This window comes from Lagenorhynchus albirostris, chromosome 7 (assembly GCF_949774975.1).
Source record: "Lagenorhynchus albirostris chromosome 7, mLagAlb1.1, whole genome shotgun sequence".
In the NCBI taxonomy this organism is placed as follows: Eukaryota; Metazoa; Chordata; class Mammalia; order Artiodactyla; family Delphinidae; genus Lagenorhynchus; species Lagenorhynchus albirostris.
The window spans coordinates 101,166,851-101,194,410 of NC_083101.1; the positions used below are offsets into that span (position 1 = coordinate 101,166,851).

At 37.0% G+C, this 27,560-nt stretch overlaps 1 protein-coding gene across 1 annotated transcript in view; it reads left to right on the plus strand.

Annotated features, from left to right (window-relative positions):
• ADAM28 (ADAM metallopeptidase domain 28) overlaps positions 1-25,789 on the plus strand; it is a 57,606-nt gene extending 31,817 nt beyond the window's left edge. Inside the window, exons 11-24 of the mRNA XM_060153589.1 lie at positions 1,203-1,333; positions 4,329-4,506; positions 5,690-5,779; positions 8,502-8,697; positions 11,385-11,487; positions 13,517-13,676; positions 14,386-14,466; positions 14,788-14,866; positions 21,271-21,379; positions 22,292-22,370; positions 23,129-23,185; positions 23,658-23,720; positions 24,594-24,656; positions 25,205-25,789. Of these exons, the coding sequence (XP_060009572.1) occupies positions 1,203-1,333; positions 4,329-4,506; positions 5,690-5,779; positions 8,502-8,697; positions 11,385-11,487; positions 13,517-13,676; positions 14,386-14,466; positions 14,788-14,866; positions 21,271-21,379; positions 22,292-22,370; positions 23,129-23,185; positions 23,658-23,720; positions 24,594-24,656; positions 25,205-25,225 (1,410 nt within the window). The 3' untranslated portion in view covers positions 25,226-25,789. The remainder of the gene's footprint in view (positions 1-1,202; positions 1,334-4,328; positions 4,507-5,689; positions 5,780-8,501; positions 8,698-11,384; positions 11,488-13,516; positions 13,677-14,385; positions 14,467-14,787; positions 14,867-21,270; positions 21,380-22,291; positions 22,371-23,128; positions 23,186-23,657; positions 23,721-24,593; positions 24,657-25,204) is intronic.
• The last annotated feature ends 1,771 nt before the right edge of the window (positions 25,790-27,560 follow it).

The window sequence follows — 27,560 nt, forward strand, 5'->3', positions numbered from 1 at the left end:
ATTGTAGATGAAGAGTAATGTGGTCAGGAAAAGTTGCACTAAAATGAACCTCAGAGGTTGGATTGGATTTAAGGGGAAGAGAGGATGGAGGTAATCCCAGTAGAAAAAAACCATTTAAGTTATGAAAATAATTATTTAAAGGAAGGTACCCTAAATTTGAAGGAACCTCAAATAAGGCAATCTGGAAAGTGTCTATTTAAACACATTTCTTTTTTTCTTAAATTGTTTGGTTTGTTTTTGTCCCCACTGAAGACTCTCCATCTTAATAGGTAGTAAGGTTACCAGGTTCACCTCAACAGGATGAAACAATATTGTGAGTGGTAGGTATTAACTTCCTGTCTCACATACGTGTTCCTTGTTTGCCAGCCTTGTACTGTGCCTGATGGACTTCTCTATTTTGTTCTTTGAAATGAAGTACATAAGGGAATCAGTTTTCTGTGGGTGGGTGTTATTGGCATATTCCTGTATCCCTACTGGGAAATTACAACCAGCAATAATTCTTTAGTGTTGTTTTATTGCTTCTGGATAACTTGGATGTCCTGGTCCAACACCTTTAATCAGAAACAATCTGGTAATGAAGTTGGCTACTCGCTGAACTTCATGCAGTAAGGGAAGTCTGGAGTTGACTGATGTCTAGTCTTGGCAGTAGTAGATCTGAAAAAGGTACCAGTGGTTCTAAAGTTCTAGGTTCATGAGCACTTCTAGATCCCTATGAACTAAATACATTAAAGACCTCCAATTATTGATAAATTGGAAAGAATTTGAAAAACAATCCAAATGTGAGGGGGGGAGGTAAATCAGTTTTTAAAAATTCTAATTTCTTATTATTGTTGAAAAAAAGGTTGTCATTATCCGTCATGGCAGGAAATAACAAAAATCTTCATTATAGGGACCCACTGACAAGAACAGAGAGTAGGCTGTATGCCTTGTGATGGGGATTCAGTACCAAAGGGGTGTGTGTGTTGGGGGGAGAGACAGCAAGAGATACAGAGACAGAGAGACAAAAGTGCAGAGAAAGTCAGGGTGAGAGACAGGAGAGAAGGGAAGAGAAGGAGAGAGGGGAAGAGATGGGTAAGCTGAGGAAACTGAAGCTAAAATCAGACTCTCTACTCCACTTGACTACAGTGAAAATACTTAATTATGTCCTGAGTGATAATTCAATTTGCAAACCAGAGTATCTGTCTCCCTATTCTCATCCTCAGGACCACAGTCACAACATGCTTAGCACTGCAGGGACCATGGCCCATGAAATGGGCCATAACTTCGGAATGTTTCATGACACCTATGCTTGCAAGTGCCCTTCTACAGTATGTGTGATGGACAGAGCACTAAGGTGAGCCTTTCTGGGAAGATGCTATTTATCTGTGTTTTGGATTCACTCTGGGCTGTCATCTTCAATGACATGTTCAAATTTTCAAATTATTAAATAGCAGTATCAGGACAAAATCATGGATGTGTATCTATACCAAACTACCTTGTACCTCATCTATGTGTAATGTTTTTCATTAACTGAGACATAGTTTAAACATACTATCTCTTTGCTGTTGGGGTGATACGTCACTTTATCCTCATCTTAGCTACACAAGATCTGGGTTCATAAAATCATTAGCATTTATCACATTTTCAGTGAATTCAGATTGGGTGGTGGTAATGGAGAAGTTTTAGAAGAAAACTGTAATTAAAGAAGAATGGGGCTTCCCTGGTGGTGCAGTGGTTGAGAGTCCGCCTGCCGATGCAGGGGACATGGGTTCGTGACCCGGTCTGGGAAGATCCCACATGCCGCGGAGCGGCTAGGCCCATGAGCCATGGCCGCTGAGCCTGCGCGTCCGGAGCCTGTGCTCTGCAACAGGAGAGGCCACAACAGTGAGAGGCCCATGTACCGCAAAAAAAAAAAAAAAAAGAAGTAAACTCAAAATGGTTTAAAGACCTAAAGGTAAGGCTGGATACTATAAAACTCTGAGAGGAAAACATAGGCAGAACACTCTTTGACATAAACCACAGCAAGATCTTTTTCAATCCACCTCCTAGAGTAATGAAAATAATAACAAAAGTAAACAAATGGGACCTAATTAAACTTAAAAGGTTTTGCACAGCAAAGGAAACCATAAACAAAACAAAAAGACAACCCTCAGAATGGGAGAAAATATATGCAAACAAAGCAACCAACAAGGGATTAATCTCCAAAAATATACAAACAGCTCATGTAGCTCAATATCAAAAAAACCAACAAACCAATCAAAAAATGAGAAGATCTAAATAGACATTTTTCCAAAGAAGACATACAGATGACTAAAAAGCACATGAGAAGATGCTCAACATCATTAATTATTAGAGAAATGTAAATCAAAACTACAATGAGGTATCAACTCACATGGGTCAGAATGGCCATCACCAAAAAATCTACAAACAATAAATGCTGGAGAGGGTGTGGAGAAAAGGGAACCCACCTATACTCTTCGTGGGAATGTAAATTGGTGCAGCCACAATGGAGAACAGTATGGAGGTTCCTTAAAAAACTAAAAATAGAGTTACCATATAATCCCACTCCTGGGCATATATCCAGAGAAAACCATAATTCGAAAAGATACATGCAACCCCAATGTTTATTGCAGCATTATTTACAATAGCCAGGACATGGAAGCAACCTAAATGTCCATCAACAGAGGAATGGATAAAGAAGATGTGGTACATATATACAAAGGAATATTACTCAGCCATAAGAAAGAATGAAATAATGCCATTTGCAGCAACATGGATGGACCTAGAGATTGTCATACAGAGTGAACTGTCAGACAAAGACAAATATATGATACCACTTATATGTGGAATCTTAAAAAAGGGTACAAATGAACTTAGCTACAAAACAGAAATAGATACAGATGTAGAAAACAAACTAATGGTTACCAGGGTGTAAAGGGGGGGGCAGATAAATTGGGAGACTGGGATTGACATATACACACTACTAGATATAAAATAGATAATAAGGACCTACTGTATCACACAAGGAACTCTATTAAATACTCTGTAATGGCCTATATGGGAAAATAATCTAAAAAAGAGTGGATTTATGTATATGTATAACTGATTCACTTTGCTGTATATGCGAAACTAATACAACATTGTAAAGCAAATATACTCTAATAAAATTTTTTTTCAAAAAAGAAGAATGTTCTCATAGGAAGATGACCAGAGTCTTTGAAAAGAGATTACACATTCCTGCCACACCTTAGGCAAAACTGCCCTGGAATTTTATTTTTAAGAACCCCACAATCCCTTTTATGTGTTCATTTCCTCTTTTTGTATTTCCCTCTCCCAGCTCATTCAAGCTAGGGTTAGTCTCCCATGCCCTTCCACAAAGTAGCATATGGCTGCATGCCAGTTACATATCTTATGCTATCTCTCACGTATATTACTGTAGTTTAAAATTTTTTTTTAATTTTAAGTATAGTTGATTTACAATGTGTTAATTTCTTCTGTACAGCAAAGTGACTCAGATAGGTAGGCATATATATTCTTTTTCATATTCTTTTCCATTATGGTTTGTCACAGGGTATTGAATATAGTTCCCTGTGCTGTACAGTAGGACCTTGTTGTTTATCCATCTTATGTATAATAGTTTGCCTCTGCTAATCCCAAACTCCCATTCCTTCCCTCCCCCGCAACCCCCTGCGCTACTGCTTTTTTTTTTTTTTTTCTCCTTACGCGGGCCTCTCACTGTTGTGGCCTCTCCCGTTGCGGAGCACAGGCTCCAGACGCGCAGGCTCAGCAGCCATGGCTCACGGGCCCAGCCGCTCCGCGGCATGTGGGATCTTCCCGAACCGGGGCACGGACCCGTGTCCCCTGCATCGGCAGGTGGACTGTCAACCACTGCGCCACCAGGGAAGCCCGGCTACTGCTTTTTTAACCTCATTGTTATTTGTGGAATGAAGAGAGGCTGTCAATAGAAATCCCTCTGAAGGAAAATGAATTCTTAAACATGTAAATAAATATAATTTTAGTGCCTTTAAGACTTCAAAACCAAGACGACCGAAGGCTGAATTAGATTATCTGGATAAATTAGAACGATTTTTAGTTTATTAAATAGCAGCCTGGATGTTCTGTTTTAAGATGTGACCATACTTGCTTTGTTCATTAAGCTGGAGGTGTTTATACCTGCCCGGGTGGGCTACTTCAGGAGCAAAAATAAGAGCTCATGATTTAGCAGTTGGTGAGTGTCTTCCCTTTGATCTTTTGGGTCACGTTTTGAGTGTATCACACCCAATGTCTGATATTTCCCCCTATCTGCTCAGCGTGACTGTATTCCATTTTCTTTTTCCTTACTTTTACAGCTTCTATATACCTACAGACTTCAGTTCTTGCAGCCGTGTCAGCTATGAAAAATTCTTGGAAGATAAATTATCCAATTGCCTCTTTAACGTTCCGCTCCCTACAGATATCATATCCACCCCAATCTGTGGGAACCAGCTGTTAGAAATAGGAGAAGACTGTGACTGTGGGACCCCCAAGGTACCACCAAGTTCTTTCTAAAATGATCTACTTTGTTTTTCAATTGCTGAGAGATAAACTATCAACGTGCGGTTCACTAAAAAAATCACACTTCTTGTAATTTTGTAAATGTTTGTTTGTAGACATTTGTTAGGCCAACTTTGGGACTCAGGACATTTTACCATTCGAAGTGCCTGGCTTGGTCCCATCCTCTTGACAGGGCAGCCAGGATTCTGAATGGGACCTTTGCCCCCATCTTATTAATACCTAATGCGAGTACCAGGCCAAGCTCTCAGGGGGTTGGCCTTTCAGTACTTCAAAATAGGATTACACATTTATCCCTTCTGTGAGAAAAAGGAATCTTTCCCAGGTGATGTTTGTTTGAATAAGGGCAAGAGTTTTTGGGGGTTTTTTTGCAGTACGCGGGCCTCTCACTGTTGTGGCCTCTCCCGTTGCGGAGCACAGGCTCTGGACACGCAGGCTCAGCAGCCATGGCTCACGGGCCCAGCCGCTCCGCGGCATGTGGGATCTTCCCGGACCCGGGCACGAACCCGCGTCCCCTGCATCGGCAGGCGGACTCTCAACAACTGCGCTACCAGGGAAGCCCAGGGCAAGAGTTTTAACCCTAAAAATTGGTAACTGTAAATATCTCACTCTGAGGTTCCCAAAGTAGGAGTTTCCCCAAAGCCTTGTGCAGATGCCTAATTTCTCAGAAGCAAGGTGGGGAGAACAAGACAAAGTATACTGCTTTACAGAGAGCTGAATTAAATGTCAAACTTGAATAAAGAACTATATTTTTAGATTTTCAGTACATGCTCTAGAGATTAAGTTTACTGCTGGATAGATACAAAATTGATGAGCTGAACTAATTATGTTCTGTAACAATTTAGAGGAATTTGATTTTCAAAAACTGTCCCTTTCTTTTGTTTTCTCTCCTATTTCACCAAAAATAGACCATGTTCAGTATTACTATGGGAGATTGGGGGAACTAGAAAAGATATTCAAATAAAAAAATGATGTAAGTAGAATTCAGATAAACTCAGTATTTCTAACATTAAACTTTTTTTTTTTTTAGTTTTCCCCCAAATCATTTTCAGACTGTATCAAAGAAAGGTCTGTGTGATGAATAAATTGTATTATGAATTGTGCCAAAATGAGACCAAAAAGTAATCTTGCATTTGCATTTGTTTCTGGTATTTCTTAGGAATGTACCAACGTTTGCTGTGATGCAAAAACATGTAAAATCAAAGCAAATTTTCAGTGTGTGGTAGGGGAATGCTGTGAAAAATGCCAGGTAAGATTATTATTTTATCTATCTTAATAATTATGATTACTTTGTTTTTTCTGTATTAAAATCTTAGGGATTATGTTAAATGAAATAGGCAAAGTAATATTTTTCTGTCTATAAAATAATGTTACCTACCATCTAAGTCCTCACTGAGTACTTTGCAAAGATGGGCTCTTTAATCCTCCAACAGCCCTTTGAAGTATATATTATTATTTAATTTTGTTTTCGAGCAGAGTCTCAGAACAGATAATGTACAAAATAATACAGCCACTAAATGGCAGAATCCAAGTATGATCAGTTCCAAAACCAATGCTTTGTTATTCCCACCTGCTATTTCTTCTGATGCCGTGTGACCCTCTTGGACCAAATCCAGTAATTGCTTGCATATCCCTTTTGTTGGCAAAAAATTAATCAGCCGATCTAAGAAAGAAATGGAAAATTTTATTCTAGCCAAACTGAGGATTATAACCGGGGAAGAGCATCTCAGAAAGCTCTGAAAACTGTTGAGCCAGTTAGAAGTCAAAGCACAGTTGTGTAAGTTTTTTGAGACAGAGGGCTGTACGTTAAATGGCATATTATTGATAATTTACACAATCCATATCTAAGCATCACCATGGCCCCTTACAAGATCAAGAAGGAACGTTATCTTTTAAGGAGTTATCTTGTTGGTGCTGGGAGTATGTTGGTCTTTATGGTTGAGCAGGTATTTCTGCTGATGGGGGAGGTCTGGTCAATGCCTAATGCAGATACACAGTGCACGGTATGGGGAGAGAGGAGGTCAGAGGGAGTGACAATTTCTTATGTTTAAATTTTCCTTGTTTTGCCATAAAATATGAATTTTATTTCACACTTTAATATGGTGTAGTGGAAAAGCTTTTAATTTTAATAATATAGGGGCTCCTCTATCTTCAACCTTTGAAGTCACATCCGGGTGAAATTCTTAGAAAAAAGACATAAGATGAGGATGCCATGTCATTTTCTCTGTGGGGCTTTTTTGACTTTCTCTTCCAGTTTGAGTTCAGCATGTTACATCCTACTGTTGCAGAGAATTCTCTATTATGATTATTTGTTTATGTGTCTTCTTAGTTAAACTGATTCTTAATGTCTGGAGTCTGATTCATGCTCACCTAACACAGAATTGCGTTCATTTTAAAAGCCCAATAACCATCTGTAAAAGGAATGTGCAGATGGCATGCCAGGTTATAGGCAGTGTTTGAGATAGGTTTTGTTTGTTTGTTTGTTTTTAATGTTGGAGGGAGAGGAAAGAAGTAAAGGAGGCCAAAATGAAGAAAATTTGAGAACTTAAGTAGTGTTCAACAAGTATTTATTAAGTCTTGTTTGTTAGAGATTATGAGTGATAAAGAAAACTAGTATTTGACTTCAAAAAACTTGCTATTTCTTTAGGGTGATGACATACATAACTAAAACATGAAAATATGATACATGATTAAATGCTCAGATAGATATTATAATGACAGACGGCCATTATATGGGTAATAGTTTCCACATATATTCTCACTTAATGTTCATAATGACCTTAGAAAGTTAATATTGGATCGGGAAACGGATCTTCAGAGAGATTAAATCCATTTGCTAAGGGTACACATCTAGCCACTGGCAGAGCCAAGATTCAAACCTGTATCTTTCAAATCCAAATTCAGGGCTCTTTTCCTACCACATGTAGAAAAGAGGAACAGTGATTTGCATTGAAGAGGTCAGAGGAGATTTTAGATAAATAGAAAGAAAAAATTCCAAGTGAGCAGGCAGGGAGAAGGAAGAAAGAAAAGAAGATATAAACATGGTTTGTGTGACATCTGGTAAGAAAGCTAGTCTGACTGGAGTAAGGGGGGCTTGAATTTGGAGGGTCTCATATGCTCTGATGAAAATTTGGATTCTTTTAAAAATATTTATTTATTTATTTGGCTGTGCCGGATCTTAGTTTTGGCACATTCTGTCACCAGCGTAAAGATATGGAAAGTCTTTTGATGATATGAGAGCATGCCTTCTCACTTCAACTAGAGAAGGGTATGCTTCCAATATCCACACAGGCCTCTTAGATTTGTATGAATGGCAGAATTTCTTTTCCTAAGGTTTCTCTGAGCTCACAAGAGCAAGACTCGCAGTAATAGATTGCAATGGAATTAACACATAAAATGAATATTTGGTTGTTTCCTCCTTTTGATAAATCATTCCATAGAAAGACGTGAGTTGAAAAGAAATATCTGAACATACAATAACAGGAATTAAGGATTAGGAAACTCTATGCCTGGGGAAGTCTCAGAGCACGCTGATCTGGGCTTATAAACTTATCTTCCTTACTATGGAAGATTTACTTCATCAATAAATCTCTGAAGCTGCAGATTTAAATCTCCTTGAAAAGCTTGTCAAAGATGCATTCAACAAAGGGAGAAATAACTTCCTTCTTTCCATCTAAGATATTGCTCAGTTTTCTTCTGTGTTTTTTCATTGTTATTTCTATAACGTTTGCTCTACAAATTCAGAAATATTGATTGCTTAAAGACTCGGGGCTTGGCCAAAGTCAACAGAAGAGAGATTATAGGAGATGGCTTCAGCTTATACAATGAAAACGTGAACTAAAACAGAACGATGCCTCTAACTATGTTGCCAAAAAAAGGCCACAGGGAAAATGTTATTTGAATCAATTTGAGATATTAGGGTTAAGTCAGGTGGGAAAAAAAGCCGCCTCTCCAATTTTATTTCCCTATAGTTTAAAAAGGCTGGTGAGGTGTGCAGACCAGCAAAAGATGAGTGTGACCTGCGCGAAACGTGTGATGGCAAATCTGGTCTCTGCCCGGATGATCGATTCCAAGTCAATGGCTTCCCTTGCCAAAATGGGAAGGGCTACTGCTTGATGGGGATGTGCCCCACCCTGGAGGAGCAGTGCACCAAGCTATGGGGACCAGGTAGGAGGACAAACCCCAGTGATGCTGGCACTACCTTTGTACATACAAAGGAAAATCGTATCACTCCAAGTGACAGTGTTTAATCATGGCCAAAGTAGCATTCTGTCCCTTTCTTCCATCTTAGAGACTGTGCCACTGCTCAAAATCCTGGATAAGTGGAGAATTTTGGTGTTGCTAGATGTAGCAAATAAAAATAAGGACAGTCCAGTTAAATTTGAATTTCAGATTAACAATTTTTTTTTTTAAGTGTCAGTATGTCTCATGCAATATTTGGGTGAGACTTAGGCTGAAAAAAAGTCTTTATCTGGAATTTAAATTTAACTGGATGTCCTGTACTTTATCTGGCAGCTCTAACCAAAATCCTTCCCAGTTAAGCAGACCCTTGGAATTGTGTGTGTGTGTGTGTGTGTGTGTGTGTGTGTGTATAGGGGTGGAATGCAAAGGAGCAGTGAGGAAAATTGAAAGTTTTTAAAATGTTTATTTTGTCCATAATACCAGAATTAGGTCATATTCTCTGATTACACCATAAAAAAAAAGTTAAAAACAAAAGCATAACTTAAGAATCTTCAAAAGCTTTAAACCCAAATTTAAATTATGCTAAATAACTTGATTAGAAGAGCAATTTTTAAAATATCAATTCGTTGGACTTCCTGGATATGATGTATACTGTGTAGATATATTTAATTTTCATACCATTTTCTGCTACATTTCCAGATTCCTACTTAAATGGCTGAAGGACTATTTTTAACAGGGAAAATACATATTCCTAAAAATATTTGAGGAAGGTTATCATATGCTGGAAACTTTCCATAATTCCTGAAAATATACATAAGACAAGATGAAGGAAAGCAACAAAAATCACTGATTGACAATATACCCAGAAAAAAAGACACCTGGGAAATAAATGGACAGGAACCTAGAAAAACCCCTGAATGAAAGCCTCTGTATCAGGCTAGGGGTGAGCTGAGACACAATTTGAGGAGAAAGCTTGATACCATTGGTGCATCAGGAAGTGCTCTGATGGTCTGGAGTTCGGTTCTGGCTCTCCTCCAGTTTATAGGTAATGCAGATGGACGTGCTAAGTTACAGCTGCAAGCAAAGATGGCTTTGCTGGTTAAAGACCTTGTACTTCCTTGGCTAACTTCAGTATATGGCAGAAACCTGGGGAAAGGAAATCTTCAGCACAGAGATGAAGCTCTGAACATCTCCTTTGTTACTTGGCTATAAATCACTGCGATAAAAACTATTACTTTCTTCTTTTTGCCTGACCCTTCAATATCGCCTCCCTTACAAATCTGTAAATTTTCTAGTACCTAGACACTGTTTTGTTCATAGTTGTTATTCCCAGTGTATCCTAGCACAGTGCCTGACTTTAGTAAATGTTCCAAGTGATCTATTGAATTAATGTTGAATATATTTATCCAATATTGGAATAGAGAAGAACTTTTAAATCATATATTTAAAGGTGGCCTTTATAAAAGAGCAGAAAAATAGATTTGCCTAAATAAAATTTCAAATTTTACAAATCACAAGGATCACACATTTAATTTAAATTAGTCTTCAAAGTTTGAAAAGTCTTATAACACATATAAGGGGGGAAAATCACTGTCTTTAACCTCCTATAAATCATTTGGAATTCCAAATATTGAAAATGTGACCAAGGAATAAACAGGCAATTCATCAATAAAGAAGTACACGTGTTTAATAAACATTAAAATCATTTTAACTCACTAGCAAGAAGTATGAAACACTATTAATACATCAGCACATGCAATATATGGTAAGAAATATAAATGAAGACAAGTTAATCTTCTACACTTGTTAAATTGCAAAGCTTTGTTACAGTTAATGCTTAGTGTTGGTGAGGATGTGACAAAACACTTAGTTTAATATGCTCTGGTAAGAGTATGAATTAGTACAATCTTTTCACAGAGAATTTGGAAAAATGTGTGTGCAACCTAAAAAGAAAAGGTGCTCCTTTCCTTAGCAATGGTACCCAGGTGTATTTATTTACAAAGGATTTTCAGCCAGCATTTTCTTTCTGAACCATGTACTACAGACCAGGCACTGTCCTCAGTGGCTCACATATATTAACTCATTTAATTCTCATAATAACGCTGTGGGGGAGGTACTATTATAGAATCCTCATTTTTACACAGAGCAAACCAAGAGATTAAGGCACTTGCCAAAGATCACACAGCTCTTACTTAACGCCTGAGCTCTTAACCACTGTGTTCTGTTGCCCCAGTTGATGGGGATCTGAGGAAGATTACCTGAGAAATTAAGCATGCGATGCTCATCTCTGTGCCTGGCAGAGTAGAAGTTTGACTAAGCACAGCATCTACCTGTCACAGCTGCACCCTCCAGCAGGATAACATTCCAGTATCTGCCTGTGGGCTGCTACTACGATAACTACGGCTCTTCCAGCTAAGTCTTCAATCATCCAGATGTTTCCAAATATTTAGATAGCCATTATTCAAAAATAGGCTATCTAAAAGATTGTTTTAACTCTAGCCATCTCTCTTGATATCAAATTAGTGCAACCTATATTTCCAAGAAGGGTCAAGGGGATGATGCTAAAATCGTATTCCTCATGCTGCTTTTCTGTTTCATGAATCCTTTATGGCACTGAACTATTTATCTCTTTTCTTTTCAACTGTGTGCCTACTGACTATGCCTGGTCCCAGGAACCCAGGTTGCAGATAAGTCATGTTTTAGCAGAAATGAAGGTGGGTCAAGTTACGGGTACTGCCGAAAAGTGGATGACACACGCATTCCCTGTAAAGCAAAGTAAGTGGCCTTGTTATTTGAACCTTCCTGCTCATTTTGACACATTCTGATTTATCCCATTTAAAGAGAAAGTGAATTTGGACATCATTCATTTGATAAACATTCATTGAGTGACTATTATATGATATATTTTAGGCTAGGCACTGAGTTAAAAAGACAAATAGGGAATGATCCACTTTTTCCAGTCTCTCATAATGGATGCTTCAAAGGACACCAAGTACAGCTGTTGTTAAATAGAATGAATGTTTGAGACCGAGCGTGCAATAGTTAAATGGGCCTGGTTGGAAATTTGCACACTGATTCTCCAGTATACTTTAGATGCTTTTCCATCTAGTGTCTTTCATTTTGATTCTAGGGTATAAATATGTATCTACTCAGAGAAATAAGCAATATGATGATTGTACAGTTTTATTTAAATTTGCCATGGCATTCCATAAAGAAAAAATACAGTAAGGGAAAGATTGACAATTTACCTAAAGAATTTGTTGTCCTTTTTATATTGATAGTCTGAAAAAAATGATAGAACACCATAAGCAATGAACTTGAGATTTTTTCTATATATTTTCCTTTGATTCTGCAATTTTAAGATGACTTTTAAAATTCAAATGATAATAGATTAAACTTTATACCTGCTCCAAATTTTACACATACAAACTAATGTGTAACCAGAGATTGAATGAAAAAAATCAGCATTTCTCAGAGATTTTCTATTAAAATAACACTGATTTTTCTCAATGATAGATATTACCAAACAAACTATATTTTGGACAGAAGGTCATCTCTTGGGGAGTCTAAGCCTCAAAGATAATCATACCCTGTGGGTTCTTCTTTACAGGAAATCATGAAAATTATGTAAAAGGCAATATGTGTGGGAGAGTGGGGTGGGAGTGTGGCAATATTTAGTCTGAGAGAGTGTGACAGGGAAAAGAGACTAGGGTAATTCCATCTTTCCTCTGTAGAGTGTATACACCCTTGTCCTGTAAAACTTTGTGTGAACACTGGATAATTTCTGCAACCAGAGGCACAAGCATTTCATTTCTTCCCACAGGCTGACCTCCTGGTCACTTCTTGATAGTCTTTGGCTGTAGTGGGAAATAAGCCTGAAAGTCCCTGTGTCCTAGAGCCTTCCTCATAAAGCTCTACCTAAATGATTCAAGAAAAACACCCTCTCAAGTCTGGAGAGAATGCGTGCCTTTCTCCACTCCTCAATGGTATTTTCTAAAAGCCTCAGAGACATCAGAAGAATCTGATTCTACCACTCTCCAAAGAGTTTTTCACAGCATTCCTCTAAATTCTGCATAAAGCAATTGATTCCAATTTTGTTGGCGATGACTTTCTTCCCCTTGCTAGTGAAGGCAAGGCTTTAATGAGTGCTGAGCAGTTTCATCTGAATTTGCAGGGGTTCTTCCAGTAACACACGATGCCTTGGAGTGACCACCGAGGCTCAGCCTTATACCGATACAACTACAGTCGAGAGAATTATTCTGCTGCCCTTCATGGCAATAAATAACTTAGCTGAAACAAGACAGAAACTGATTTCCTAGGTGCCCTCCATGATGTTAGACATCCATCCTCCTTATAGCTTCTTGCTCCATCATACGTATGACCTCCTTTCCCAAATGTTTCTCTCAGTCTGTGATGGCTTCTCCAACTCCAACCGTCATATTCCAATAAGCAAAAAGGAGAAAATATTGAGAAGAGGACATATACCCTCACGTAAGGGCACCCTCAAGAATCTGCAGTTAAGATTCTGCTTCCTTCCCATTGGCTAGAATTTAGGCAACTGGCCAAAATTTGGGAATATGAGAGCCATGGGATTTTTCTTTTGAGCAACATTGTGCCTTGCTAATACTCAATGGTTCTGTTACTGAAGAATAAGGGGGAAATTGGTATAAAGGAGAACTAGAAGTCTCTGCCGTAGGGGAAAATACCATTAGTTAAATATCGATAGGGAGCTGATTTATATTTGTATAAAACTGCATTTTGGATCCTGCTATTTCAAAGGCAACAAATTTCGGCTTTTCTTCAGTGACGCCCTGTGTGGGAAGTTGTTCTGTAATGGTGGGTCAGATTATCTGCTCTGGAAAGGACATATAATAACGTTCCTGACATGTAAAACATTTGAACCTGAAGACAGCAGTCAAGAAATCAGCATAGTAGCAAATGGAACCAAGTGTGGAGAGAATAAGGTACATTGATTAATGGTGGCTTTTACTCAAAATGTTCTGGTTGTTTGTTCATTTTGTTTGCTTGCTTCTCAAGGCCTCCTTGTGTTTCATGGAGCACAGTTTTTCAAAGTAATGTTTATGCCATTCACGTATACATGACTGCATTCTTGCCTTCAATGTTATTTAATAAGTACCTATTATGTGCTTAGCACTAGGTTGTTAAATTTAGGTAAATTTTATTTCCCCCAAATTGGTATGGTCTCAATAAATGATAGCCATTCTGATGATAATAATGAAAAAAATCGTAACAATACTATTTATTTTTACATAAATGATAATTATCTTAATATTGGAGATGATGTGATATTACCATGTTTTCCATAGTATTTTTGTTTAGGATGCGTACCTTGTACCATGTACAATGCTTAGCTCAGTGCTCTCATTCTTCAGAGTTGGACTAAAGAGGTGCATTAAAGATGACCCATGAGATATGACGTGAAGTAAGGAAATCTTCTTTAAAGAGGACTTCCTAAATATTTTATTATAAAAATGATCTAGATTCCATATTCCTATTTTCAAAAGGATTTGGTGATTTCCCTAATGAAAAGGCAAGTTTGATAACAATAATAGTAACTAAAAATACAAGGCTAAATACCAAAGAGTCAACAGTTTGCAGAACTGAAACCACTGGACATTCATGTCTACTTTGTGTTTTTCATATCACTTTCAGGTTTGCATTAATGCAGAATGTGTGGATGTCGAAAGAACTTACAGATCGGCCAATTGCTCCTCTAAATGCAAAGGACATGCTGTAAGTCTTGACAGTGTTTCCCCAAGTTTGCTGAATCTTGTGTCATTTTAGGTCAGACAGTTTGGATGATGTTAAAATAATGTTTCAGCGTTGAATGATTAAAATTATTATCTAACTCCTCACTAGTTTTATTCAATGAAAAATTCCTTCAAAGAACCTAGTACTGAAATTACTATTACTGATTCATACATTACGTAGACAGCTGAAAGGCTACAGAGCAGAGGTTATTCTTTTTTTGGAATGGACTTAATTATGGATGAATCAACCCTCGGGTTGGGGATTAGTCCAGTGAGAAAACTAACAGGATCATTGCTCCTCTAGGTGTGTGACCACGAGCTCCAATGTCAGTGTAAAGAAGGATGGGCCCCTCCTGATTGCGGTGCTTCTTCCATGGTCTTCAGTAAGTAATACTGCACATCTAATGTGAGAAAATTACTCTCCTCTTCCAAGCTTTTATTTCCTGTTATGTAAGATTTCATTGTCTTTTTTCCACTCCTCTTGGAATTCCTATTCTGTAGATATTGAATCCACAATATTAATCCCCAAAGTTTCTACAACAACTTTTTAATCATATTTTCCACATTCTTATGTTTTTGTGCTACATACAAAAAGATTTCTTGACATTTTATATTTGTCATTTTATTTTAATTTTCCAAATTTTCTTGCTTTATGATTGTTCCATTTTCATAGCAGCCTTGACTGAATGTGTACTAGATATAATATCCTCATAAAACTCTAAGAATATGACATAATTTTTGCAGGTTCACTTTGTTCTCTAGATTGTTTCTTTTGAGTCGAGTTGTTTTGTTTTTTCACCCTGTCTCTTTTATTTCCCTGGGCTGTTTTTCTTCAGTATGTATGATCCTTCTTTCAATGTGGGATTAGGTTGACTTGCTCTTTATAACTAATAATAATAAAATCTTTTCTTATTTTTTGGCCATTTGGATTTTGTTTTTTGCAGAGCATCTGTTCAAGCCATTTTGTTTATTCTTCTATTGGGTGTCTCCCCTGACCCCTTAATAACTTGTGTAAGTTTTAATATATTCTTGATATAAGCTATTTTTTCAGTTATATATGCTGCAAATAACTCCCTTCATTCTGTGTTTTCTCACTGTCTTCGTGATGTCATGTGATTAAAGAAGCTTTTTTTAATTATTATTATTTTTAAAATCTATTTTTGGCTGCGTTGGGTCTTTGTTGCTGCGGGCGGGCTTTCTCTAGTTGCGGCGAGCAGGGGCCACTCTTCGTTGCCGTGCGTGGGCTTCTCATTGCGGTGGCTTCTCTTGTTGTGGAGCATGGGCTCTAGGCGCGCGGGCTTCAGTAGTTGTGGCTCACGGGCTCTGGAGCACAGGCTCAGTAGTTGTGGTGCACAGGCTTAGTTGCTCCATGGCATGTGGGATCTTCCCGGACCAGGGCTTCAACCCGTGTCCCCTGCATTGGCAGGAGGATTCTTAACCACTGCACCACCAGGGAAGCCCTAAAGAAGCTTTTATTTTTTTTTATTTTTTTTATTTTTTTTTTTTTTTGCGGTACCCTGTTGTGGAGCACAGGCTCCAGACGTGCAGGCTCAGCGGCCATGGCTCACAGGCCCAGCCGCTCCGCGGCATGTGGGATCTTCCTGGACCAGGGCACAAACCCGTGTCCCCTGCGCGGACTCTCAACCACTGCGCCACCAGGGAAGCCCAAAGAAGCTTTTAATTGTAATGTAGTCAATTTGTTAATCATTTCCTTGATTATTAGTTTTTTTTCTTTTTGTTTCCTTTTTAAGGACAATTTTCCTATCCTGAAGTTATGAATGTATACCCATATATTATCTTCTAAAAAGGATTTTTGTATTGCCTTTTCAAATTTAAGTCTATAATGTATCTGGAATTATTTTGTGTGTGATGCACACAAAGTGTGCAATTTCATAATAACAAAAGTGTTAATTCACTGGGAAGACATACAATTCTAAACTTTACTGTAGATAACAGCATGGTCTCAAAATATATAAGTATTGATAGAACCAGAAGTAATAGCCAAATTCAGAGTTATAGTGGGGGATTTTAACACTCTTGACTCAGTCATTGGTACAACAAACAAACGAGGTATCAGTAAGGGTTAATATATTACACACAGTTAACAAACATGGCATTAAAAACATATGGAAAACACTGCACATAAGTGCAGAACACATATTTTTGTGTTCATAGACAGAACACTTACAATATGGGCTTATGCTGGGTCATAGAGCAAGTGTCAACGAAGTGTTCAATTTCGTTTTTATCTCAGCTAGATGCCCAGTTGTCACACCATTATTCATATCATAAATGACTTTCTAATAAAGCACGTATGTCCATGCACGTGTGTTGTTCTGGGATATCTGTTCTTTGCTGGTGGCCCTATTTGGCTATCCTTATGCCAGTATAACACTCTTTTATTATTGTATCTTTAAAATAATTTTGTTATAGGAGATCCTTTAACATTGTTCTTCAAGAATGTCTTGGCTATTAGCTTTTGTATTTCCACATATATTTTATAATCAGATTCTCAAGTTACACACACAATTCCTGTTGGGATTTTAATTTAGTGTAAACTACAGCTATACATTTACTTGCAGAAAATGAGCATATATAAAATATTGAATTCCAAACCTATTGACATGAAATATCTATCCATTTACTTAGTCTTCTTTAATTTTGCCCAATAATAGTTAATGGTTTTCACCACAGAAATTTTATATATATTTTGTTTGATTTGTTTTATAAGAAATTAATTTTTATTGTATTTTTAAATGGTATTTTTTGAAAAAATATTTTTCAACTATTACTAGAATATAGAAGGTCAACTAATTTTTGTATATTTATTTTTATATCAAGCACGTCTGCTAACCTCTCTTAATAATCTTAGTAATTTATTTGTAGATTCCATTAGATTTTCTACATATTCAATCATTCTGTTTCAGAAAAATGACAGTTTTGCTTCTTCTCTAATCTTCACCATTTTAATTTCTCATACTTGTTTTCCTTCACTGAGTAGTACTCTTGTGCAATGCTGAATAGAAATAGAGATAGCACGCCTCTTTGTTTCTTTCCCAATCTTAGGAAAGACTTTCAGTATTTTGCCCTGTTATCTGAAGGTATTCTGTACATATTGGATCCTCTTCATTAGATCAAGAAAATTCACTTCTATTTCTAGTTTGCTAAGAATTTTACCAAATACTTTTTATTTATTGGTTAAGATTTTTACCTCTTTACTGTGTTGGTATTGCAAAATAAATTGATTGATATTTGAATATCTAACTGTGCATACTTTGGATAAACCCGACATGGAAATAGCTCTCACGGATACTGATGGACGATGTTTGCTATTATTTCATGTTCATGAGTGATGCCTGTACTTGCTAAATTTGAGTATCATGGTTATGCTAGACATATTAAATGAAGTGGAGCATTTTCATTCATTTAAATTCTCTGGAAGAGTTTGTATAAGAATGGAAGACTCTTTCCTTAAATATCTGGTAGAACTTGTCAGTAAGCCATGTAGGCCTAGAATTCTGGACAATATTTTAGTTAAAGATTCAGTGTCTTTAGTAGCTCTAAGACCCTTCAGGTATTTAATTTCTTCTTATGCAAGTTTTACTATGTTATATTTTTCTTAGACATTTACCTACTTCACCTAAATGTCAGTGTTTTGGTTTAAGATTGCTCATAATACTCACTTATCTTTTCAATATCAATAGTATCTGTAGCATTGTTTTTTCTCTTTTTTTATATTATCCTAACAAAATTTTAAAAATTATTCTTTATGATTTGTTTTTTTAACTTTTTTTTGCTATTTCAATTTCTACTTTATACAATTCCATTTCCTTAAGTTTATTTCATCTTTAAAAGAAAAATCTTGAAAGGAATCTTTGGCTCATTAATTTTCAGTTTGTAGACCATATCGTAATTGGTGTTTTCATTATCATTTGTTTCAAATTATTTTCTATTTGCTTTCTTCTTTGGCCCTTGAACTGTTTAGACATCTATTTCTTAACATACATGCATATGGAGATTTTCTAGCTTCTGTTAAATTAATACTTAGCATAATTACATGGGGATCAGAAAACCTACTGTGTTGAGAATATGCTGAAATTTGTTGACACCTGCTCTATGACCCAGCATAAGCCCATATTGTAAGTGTTCTGTCTGTGAACACAAAAATGTGTTCTGCACTTATGTGCAGTGTTTTCCATATGTTTTTAATGCCATGTTTGTTTGTTAACTGTGTGTAATATATTAACCCTTACTGATACCTTGTTTGTTTGTTGTACCAATGACTGAGTCAAGAGTGTTAAAATCCCCCACTGTAACTGTGAATTTGGCTATTACTTCTGGTTCTATCAATACCTATATATTTTGAGACCATGCTGTTATCTACAGTAAAGTTTAGAATTGTATGTCTTCCCAGTGAATTAACACTTTTGTTATTATGAAATGCTTTTTTGTATCTCTAGTCTTCTTGCATTTTAAAGTCCACAGTTCCTGGAGAAAAATATAGCTGTACCATATTTCTCTTGGTCTCTTTTGCTTTGGTATAGCTTTTTCTTCATACTTTTACTTTCATCCTTTCTGAATCCTCATGTTTTATATCTGTCTCTCATTTTAAAAAATACAGATATATTTTAAAATTTTAGTCTCAATCGTTTTTTAAAAACAGTCCATTCAAGTTAAATGTAATTACTGATATATTTGGGTGTAATCTACAATCTTATTATATGCTTTTTATTTGTCCTGCCTGGTTCCTGTTCCTTTTTCTCTCGATTCTTGTTTTCTTATGGACTTACTGAGGATTTTAATCACTTCATTTTTATTTTTATTAATTTGGAGATTATACATTTATTTTATATTCTTCTCATGGCCAGCATAAAAATTTCCATTTTATTATTTTTAATAGAGACGTTACTTTTTAGAGCAGTCTTAGGTTCACAGTAAAACTGAGCAGAAAGTACAGCGATTTCCCCTATATCCCTGCCCCACACATGCACAGTCTCCCACTGCTAACACCCCCCAACCAGAGTGGAACATTTGTTACAATTAATGAACCTACATTGACATGTGATTATCATCCAAAGTCCACAGTTTACATTAAGGTTCATTCTTGGTTTATTTACTTTTCATTCCTTTCTGCATTTCTGAGCTTCCTTTTATGATCGTTTTCCTTCCTGTGTTTCTGAGTTCCTGCTTTCTCACTCCAAAGTAATTTTCTCTCACTCCAAAATATTTTCCCCCTATTTCTTCAGCACTTCTGTGCTTTTAGGAAGATTTTTTTTTAATTCATTAGTTGTTTTTAGTGAGAGAGCTAGTCCAAATTTCCTAGACCACCATTTTCAGAAACAGAAAGGGCTGTGTATTTTTTGTTCAATCACTGACATCTTCAACTGTAAACCTGCTTCCTTTTATAGTACTCTCCATCTGCCTGATGCCCCGGCTTTACCTCTAGACCACATCCTTTCAAACTATGGATGTCTGTGAAGTACTGCCAAGTTCCTCTTTATTTCTTCTAGACCGTGTCACTCTTTTGAAAATAGCTATGATTCTGTTGTTAGTGCAAGTACACTTTTAAAATTCTGAACGCATCTATACTGTTTCTAACACAGATGCTTCAGAACTTTATTTCCTTTGACTTTTTGGGTAGGAATTTTTATGGAGGGTAGAGAGTATTAGGTATTTGAACTGTTATTATCTTACCTAGAATTCTACTTCTGAGGTCTCTATCTCTCTGCACGCATGTGTGCTCACACTTGTGAACTTTTCTTGCATTTATGCAAAAATCATTCTTATTATTCATTTACTGATCTCCGCCATCTCTGTAGTAAGAGAGCAGTAGCTGTTTGCATTGCTCTTCAAACTTGTACCTCCTGGTCTTTGTGCTTTCAGATTATTATAAGAGAAATGTATACATGAGATAGCAAAAGATTGAAGTTGCATTCATTAATTAGATTAGTAGGTAAAAAACACCCTATAAATCAAAAAACTTTGTTAGAACCATTCCCCAGTTCACAAGGTCACATAATTTTTTTGTCCATAATAATTCTACTATAGAGCAAACGTCAGCAGGACACTCACTTATGTCCTGTCTATCTATCACTTATCAGTTATCCATCAATTCTCTTTTTCACGTCTCAGCTTCTTACTTGCTACTAAGAGGAATATGATTTCAAGTCTTCAGATTCTTTTCACTGGTTTTATTCCAAGGCTGAATTTTAACAATGTTTCCCTCCTCTTCCGCATCCTCCTTACTTCATATTCTTTCAGCCCTTTGTTTTCAATTTATTACAAACATCATCCCTTCTAAGAATTCCCAGTAGTATGATGCTTTACCTATCTCATGTAAAATGTTCTCCCTAGACATCCTCTTAATTTCTTCTATCTAATTAATATTATAATAATCATTATCAAAATATATTTTCATTTTACTGGCTATGAGAGATGTTCCAGGGACTGCATGTCCTTTGGGGAAAAGGTAGGCGGAGTTTGTGATAAATAAATAAGGGGGCTTCCCTGGTGGCGCAGTGGTTGAGAGTCCGCCTGCCGATGCAGGGGACACGGGTTCGTGCCCCGGTCCGGGAAGATCCCACATGCCGCGGAGCGGCTGGGCCCGTGAGCCATGGCCGCTGAGCCTGCGTGTCCAGAGCCTGTGCTCCACAGCGGGAGAGGCCACAGCAGTGAGAGGCCCGCATGCCGCAAAAAAAATAAAATAAAATAAAGAAATAAGGACCAGTGTGATGTATACTTGTGAATTTCCCCTATTCTCACGAGGCCCTCGTTCTCCTGGCTGCAGATTTCTCCATTGTGGTTGGGGTCCTGTTCCCTGTGGCCATCATATTTGTGGTGGTTGCTATAGTAACCCGATACCAAAGCACCAGAGGAAAGCAGAAGGAAGTCCGGAGGTAGGCATTATCTTGCCTTGGGGACGTTTTTGGCCTTTAATTCACTTTAAATGTAAGAACCCAAATTATCCAATTTAATTTTAGTTTACTTCAAATACTCAGAAATAAGTACAGATACATTTTTCTTGGACCAGAGGCTAGTTATTCTTTTTATTGGGAAATTCTTCACAGTAAGATCTCCTTTTTCTCTATTAATCACCGTTTATAATTAATAATAACTCTCATTATTAAAGATGTTTATGCTCATTATCCAAATACAGTATCTAAAATGTATCGCTCATAGCTTTATGACAAGCACTCTGCTTAGCCCTTTTACGTATGTCATTTAATCTTCATAAGGAAATAATAGTTACTATTATTCCCATTTTATAGATGATAAGGTGTTATAGATTGATCCTCACAACAGTCCTGCAAGGCCAGGCACTTCACTTTTTTACTGATGTGGAAACAGAAGCTCAGGGAGATAAACTAACATGTTCAGAGTCTTACAAAGTAAGTAATGGAGTGTAGGTTTGCACATAGATCAGTCAGTCTTTCAAAGATAATCTTGACACTACAGTCTCTTTCTAGCATTTTTTAAAAATTGATTTATTCACCAGAATGGGCTTTTAATAAATACTGGATGAATAAAACAAATCTTTAAGTAAACGGCATAATTTAGATAAAAGTTGGATTCAGCATCTTCATTATTAGGTTTCAGGGATTGGTAGAGAATGGAAAAGAAAATTAGTGGTAATGATTATTAATTACAAGACAAGGAAACCTGCAGGATGCCCTAGGGAGCAGATGAAAACCCAGTCAATTACCAAGTATGAAACAATGGGCAGAGGACACTAGCAGACTTCTCTTGAATCTGCCTCTCACGGGGAAGGAATTTCTAAGTCAGTTTATATGATATGCTTTCACATGCAGGCCACTGTCTGCCACTGACACCGGGCCACACAAGCAGAAGAGGAAACCACAGACGGCGAAGGCTGTTCAACCCCAAGAGGTGAACCATAGTCTGTACTGTGTTTGCCCTGGGTCCCAGTTTGTGATTCTCTCACTCTTGTCCTGACCAGCTAGCTGTCATTTCTACTCAGCAGTGTTTTACAAATCCATCTCACTAGTTAGTATGTAGCAAGGACTGTGGGCTCTGAACTACACATTCAGAAAGTTCACCTTTGCCTTTTGTTCAATGCAAAAGAGTCTCTCTACAATTCAGAGGCTGCTTTGCTGGGGTTCACAAAATGCAAAGAGAATAAAGAGAAAGGGGAGGGCAGATGCCAGCTCTCTCTCCTTTTCTCTCTGTGGGATTCTAGGTTGATTCCTTATTCCTTTTGCAATATCCCAATAATGACAATAATATGTATACTTGTATGACAACACCTGTAATATGTATAATCCTTAATGCCCTAGTTGTGTCCTGCAAGTTTAAAAATTTAAGTGGCAATTGCCTAATGACAATGACATTGGTAATAATGTTTTTGATGGAAACTTACCCATCTCTGATAGCTCTGTACACAGCAGAATGCAGCAGCTGGGCCACTGTGATTTTCCATCCAATCCCTTAGTGTCATCTTAGTTCTGAGCTCACATCAGAAAGGGCTGCTTATTTGGAAGCTGAAATTAGGACACCGATCATTTTTTAAAATTTATTTTTATTGAATGAAGCATTCTTTAAATTCTATAGTGCTTTACAATTTTCAAAGTTTTCACACACATGATTTCATATAAACCCATTTTAAAATTTTATTTTTTTCTTTTTAGATGAAGCTTGACACACCTGACCTTCTGGCAGAGGAGGATGCGCCTCCAGCTTCTGTTGTGAGTTGGTAACGTCTCTTAAAAATCCCTTCCAATCTAACCTCAGGGGAACGCTAGTGAAAGACATAACCCACAATGCCCAATTATTTCTTCAGGAGAATGTTCAGATCTGTGTGAATATTCATAGAAAATATGGATTCTTCTGCAAAACGTTTTGAAAAGACGAAATACGAGCTTGCCTTTCCATTATACTACTAAATTTAACCCTTCAACCTGAGTTACTGGGTCTGAAAAGCTAATTCATTAAAGAAGAGAACCGATCTGCTTCATAGAATGCCATCTTCATCATATGTCTGTTGGCATTGAGCTTGTTTCTGAACTGCATGTGCGCCCCTTAGTGAAAGCAATTAAATGTACAGGTTTAGAAGATTCCTAGTTCTCCGTTTCTGAAAGTGATTTAAGCCTTTCCGTTAAGCACACCTGTTTTCGAGGCCCCATTTTTTAATTTTTTTTTTTTTAACCTTCTTACTAGCTAATTACGAAGCCAGATTTTTCTCCACCGCTGATTCCTACATCTGTGTCATTCTCTTTCCTTGTAAGTATCAGATGGTCACTGGTGATGTTTTAAATGTCTCTGGTGCCCAATGTGAAGGGTGTCTTCAGATCTCTGGGTTCCCTTTCAGGATACGCTAAGCTAACCTGAGATATCATAGCCCATAGGAATATCTGAGAAAGAAGGCCTACTCACTATCTACAAATTAGAATGGCTATTAATTTTTTTACTGTTAAAAATAGTTCTACTGTTACATGATTGTTAAGAAATGATAAATGGTTCTGCTGCAGAAGTTGAACTGTCTCCTTCACAGGTTAGTTTCTAGACGCTCTTTTTGGAGGATACAAAATTGTATTATAAATTAGACTGTACTTGTTTATTCTAGACAGAATAAGGTCTATATTATTCACAGTGTTCTAGAGGAGGAAGGGTATGAAAAACGGAGCACATGAAGGCACACCCAGAATAAAGGCCAAGCACTCATGAAGCAACAGGTAGAGTCATTCGCTCAAGTGGATCCTGAACATACTCCCCTCATACTTGGTACTTTGTTGTGAGTACATGAGAAGGAATTAAAACTTAAGGTCCTTTTTTTCAATAATTTTTACATTTTTGGTAGGAAAACAAAACATATGCATATGGAGCACTTAACTCCTCATATATTACGTGTGCCAAAGCAGGCAATACTACTGAGAGAAGTATGGCGAGGGGACAATGAATGGGGTAGGAACGGGAAAGTAAGAGGAAGGTCCATTGACTAAGTGGTTGGAATTTGTACTGGACCCTGAGGGTTGGGTGGAAGTTAAAATAAGTGACAAGGAGGCAGGAAGGATTTAAATAAGGAAATAAGTATAGCAAAGATGGGAACTGCACAACATTTCTAACGCCCTCCCATTATTTTTGTCCCTAATACAGCATAAAGACATAAAAGGACTTTCCTCTGCTGTTTTCAAGGATAAGCCAATGTCTACACTTAAGGTAAGAGATCTATAACCAAACTATTCTAATCTTGTAGCCCTCCTAGAATCAAGGACAGAAGTGCTAACCATGTCTTCCTAGAAGATGCTCACTAAGGACCGTGTCTATATGAGTATATTTTGGGTTCTAGTATATGTCTTCTTTCTGAGCTTGGACAAAAACCAAGAGAAAGAAGACGTAAGGGTCTTTGCTAGAAAGTGATGATGACCCCAATATTCTTTGTTTTCTCAGAAAAATTACCCAGGGATGGATAGTGAGAGGGAGAAAATTCTCCACAGAAAAATTACTCGGCATGGCATAATTCTTCTCCTGATGCCCCACCCTCTACAACTGATTAGTGGCCAGGTGGATAGTTGAATCCCAGTTGTGATGTTTTTCTCTCCTTTCTCTACCCTCTTATGTTTCCACTCCTTCACTGTGAAGTATCAAGCTACAGAATAGGAAGAGTGACTACAGAGAAATCATTTTAATTTCTTAATAGTTCAAAGTTATGTAATATCTAAATTTTTAGGGAAAGTTCATTATTTAAGAGTTCTGTCTTTTTTTAGGGCTCCAATCCAAAAGTCTGAAGTAACAGCTAAACAAGGATTGGTGGGTAAATGATCAACTTAGAAGACTGGACCATCTGGATGGAAGAGAAATGTACTAATATTGCTCTTGACACTCAAGGACGTTACTATTTCTTGATTATACTTTGAAGACATAAAACTTTCAAGAGAGACATACTCTTGATTACCTTTGTATGAATTAAAATTTTCTGTTCTCTATACTCACGGGAAAGAGGATGGCTCTAAAGAAAGAGTTATAAAGCTGAAATCTCTAATTAGGTGAATTTCCTAACCTTTCCCACCCCCCCACCCCCGCTTTTTTACTGTGATGTTGACTAATATTTGTTAAAGGGTTTTGAGCACCTTGATTTCCTCATTCAGTAGGAATTAATTCACCCTCTAATGAAAACAAAAAACAAGAAATCACAGGAAACTGGGAAGGATGGGAGAAAATTGTATACTCCTCATTGGATGACTAGCAATAGCTTAACTGTTTTAACCCTGAAACTGTCAAATTAGAACCCTCAGTTACACAGAAAATTAATTATACAAACATTCTCTGGTTTATATCATGTCTTTTTCCTACCCTACATTATCTTCTGGAATTCTTATTAGCTGTGTCATTGGAAGTTCACTACAACTGATTAAGACTTTATTAATTAAATTGTTTTTTCATAGAAATTTGTATAATTCAGTTACTGGTAAGCTTAAAGTGAACATTACTTTCTAAGTAGTTTTAGTAGAAACTTAGTAGTACTTTCTAACTAAGTTTTAGTTAAATAAATTAATAACGTAAACCAGAAGTGGTAAACTGCTGACCAGCAGGATGTGTCTGGACTGCAGATTTATTTTATTTGGCCTCAATGATTTTGGCCAAAAAGTATTTTTTAATGTTTTGAATGTATTGCCAATATTTAAAACTTGGGAGATCCTGCATAAACATCCAGATCTCCAGCATTTTAAAAGTAATCAAATGGTTTGTCAACACTGGAATCACATTGCCCACAGCAACCATCAGCTTAGCTGACTGGTGATGGAACAAACATTGTAGGTTGCCTTACCAAAAACTCCTTTCTTGCTTTTCAGAAGCCAAATTTTGTTCAGTTTTCCATATGCATTTCCATTTTCATGCATGCATGAAGAGATAATCTCTGTAATAACCTATATGGGAAAAGAATCTGAAAAAGAATAGATAAATGAATATGTATAACTGAACACTTTGCTGTACACCTGAAACTAACACAACATTGTAAATCAACTATACTCCAATATAAAATAAAAAATTAAACAAAAAAGATAATCCTAACTCCATCTCCTGGATACATTTCTATCATCACTCTAAGTCAATCATAATAATCTCATTTCCTTTACCAGTGGTTGATTGATTTAGAGGTAAGTGTATTAACCCATCCTACCCCCATCCCCCCCCCCCTTTTTTGCCAATGGGCAAGACAGGAGATAGATATGCTGAGGAATTTCTAGGAAAGATATCCTTGTCCCTTCTGGCTATTTGGATATCCTATCTGGTACTGTTGCAGCCATGTTGTGATTATGAGGGCATGGCTGATATACTGAATAAGATAGAGCAGAAAAATGAAAAGAATAAAACCTGGTCTTTTAATGATGTCATGAACTGGTAGATTAGTAACTGCCTGCATCACCATGTACTTTCTTGGGGCATCTGTTGCATGACCAAGAAAATCTTCTTATTGTTTAAGCCATTTCAAGTTAAATGTGCTCTTATTTGTGACAGAAGCCATCCTGACTAATAAAGTAGCTGCTCCTATTATTAGGGCACATGTTCCACTTCATCATCACCGCTATAGATTGCTTCCAGAAAAAGACCTTCCCTTGCCAATGACAACTTTAGACATCGCTTAGCAATTAGCCCTGGACAGTCTGCTATTCTGCTCAACACTAATACAATATTACTATTCTTAATCTGCTAAATAAGTAATATTGTTATGGAAACTAAATTCCTAAGCAGAAGAAAATTATGGTATGCTGTTTACTATGAAAGTATCTCCTTGTTAAAATTTAACTCTTTTCTCTCTCACACCTGGTGTTGAAGTCCATACTCTTTTTTATAAAATTAATTTTTAAAAATGTATTGTGGTAAGAACATTTGACATGACATCTGTCCTCTTAACAGATACTTAAATGTACATCAAAGTATTGTTACCTGTAAGTACAATATTAGGCAGCAGCTCTCCAGTTCTTATTCATCTTGCATAATTGAAATTTTATACCCATTGATTGGCAACTCCCCATTTTCCCCTCCCAGCCTCTGGCAACCACAATTCTGTTCTTTGCTTCCAAGAGTTTGCCTATTTCAGACATCTCATATAAATGGAAT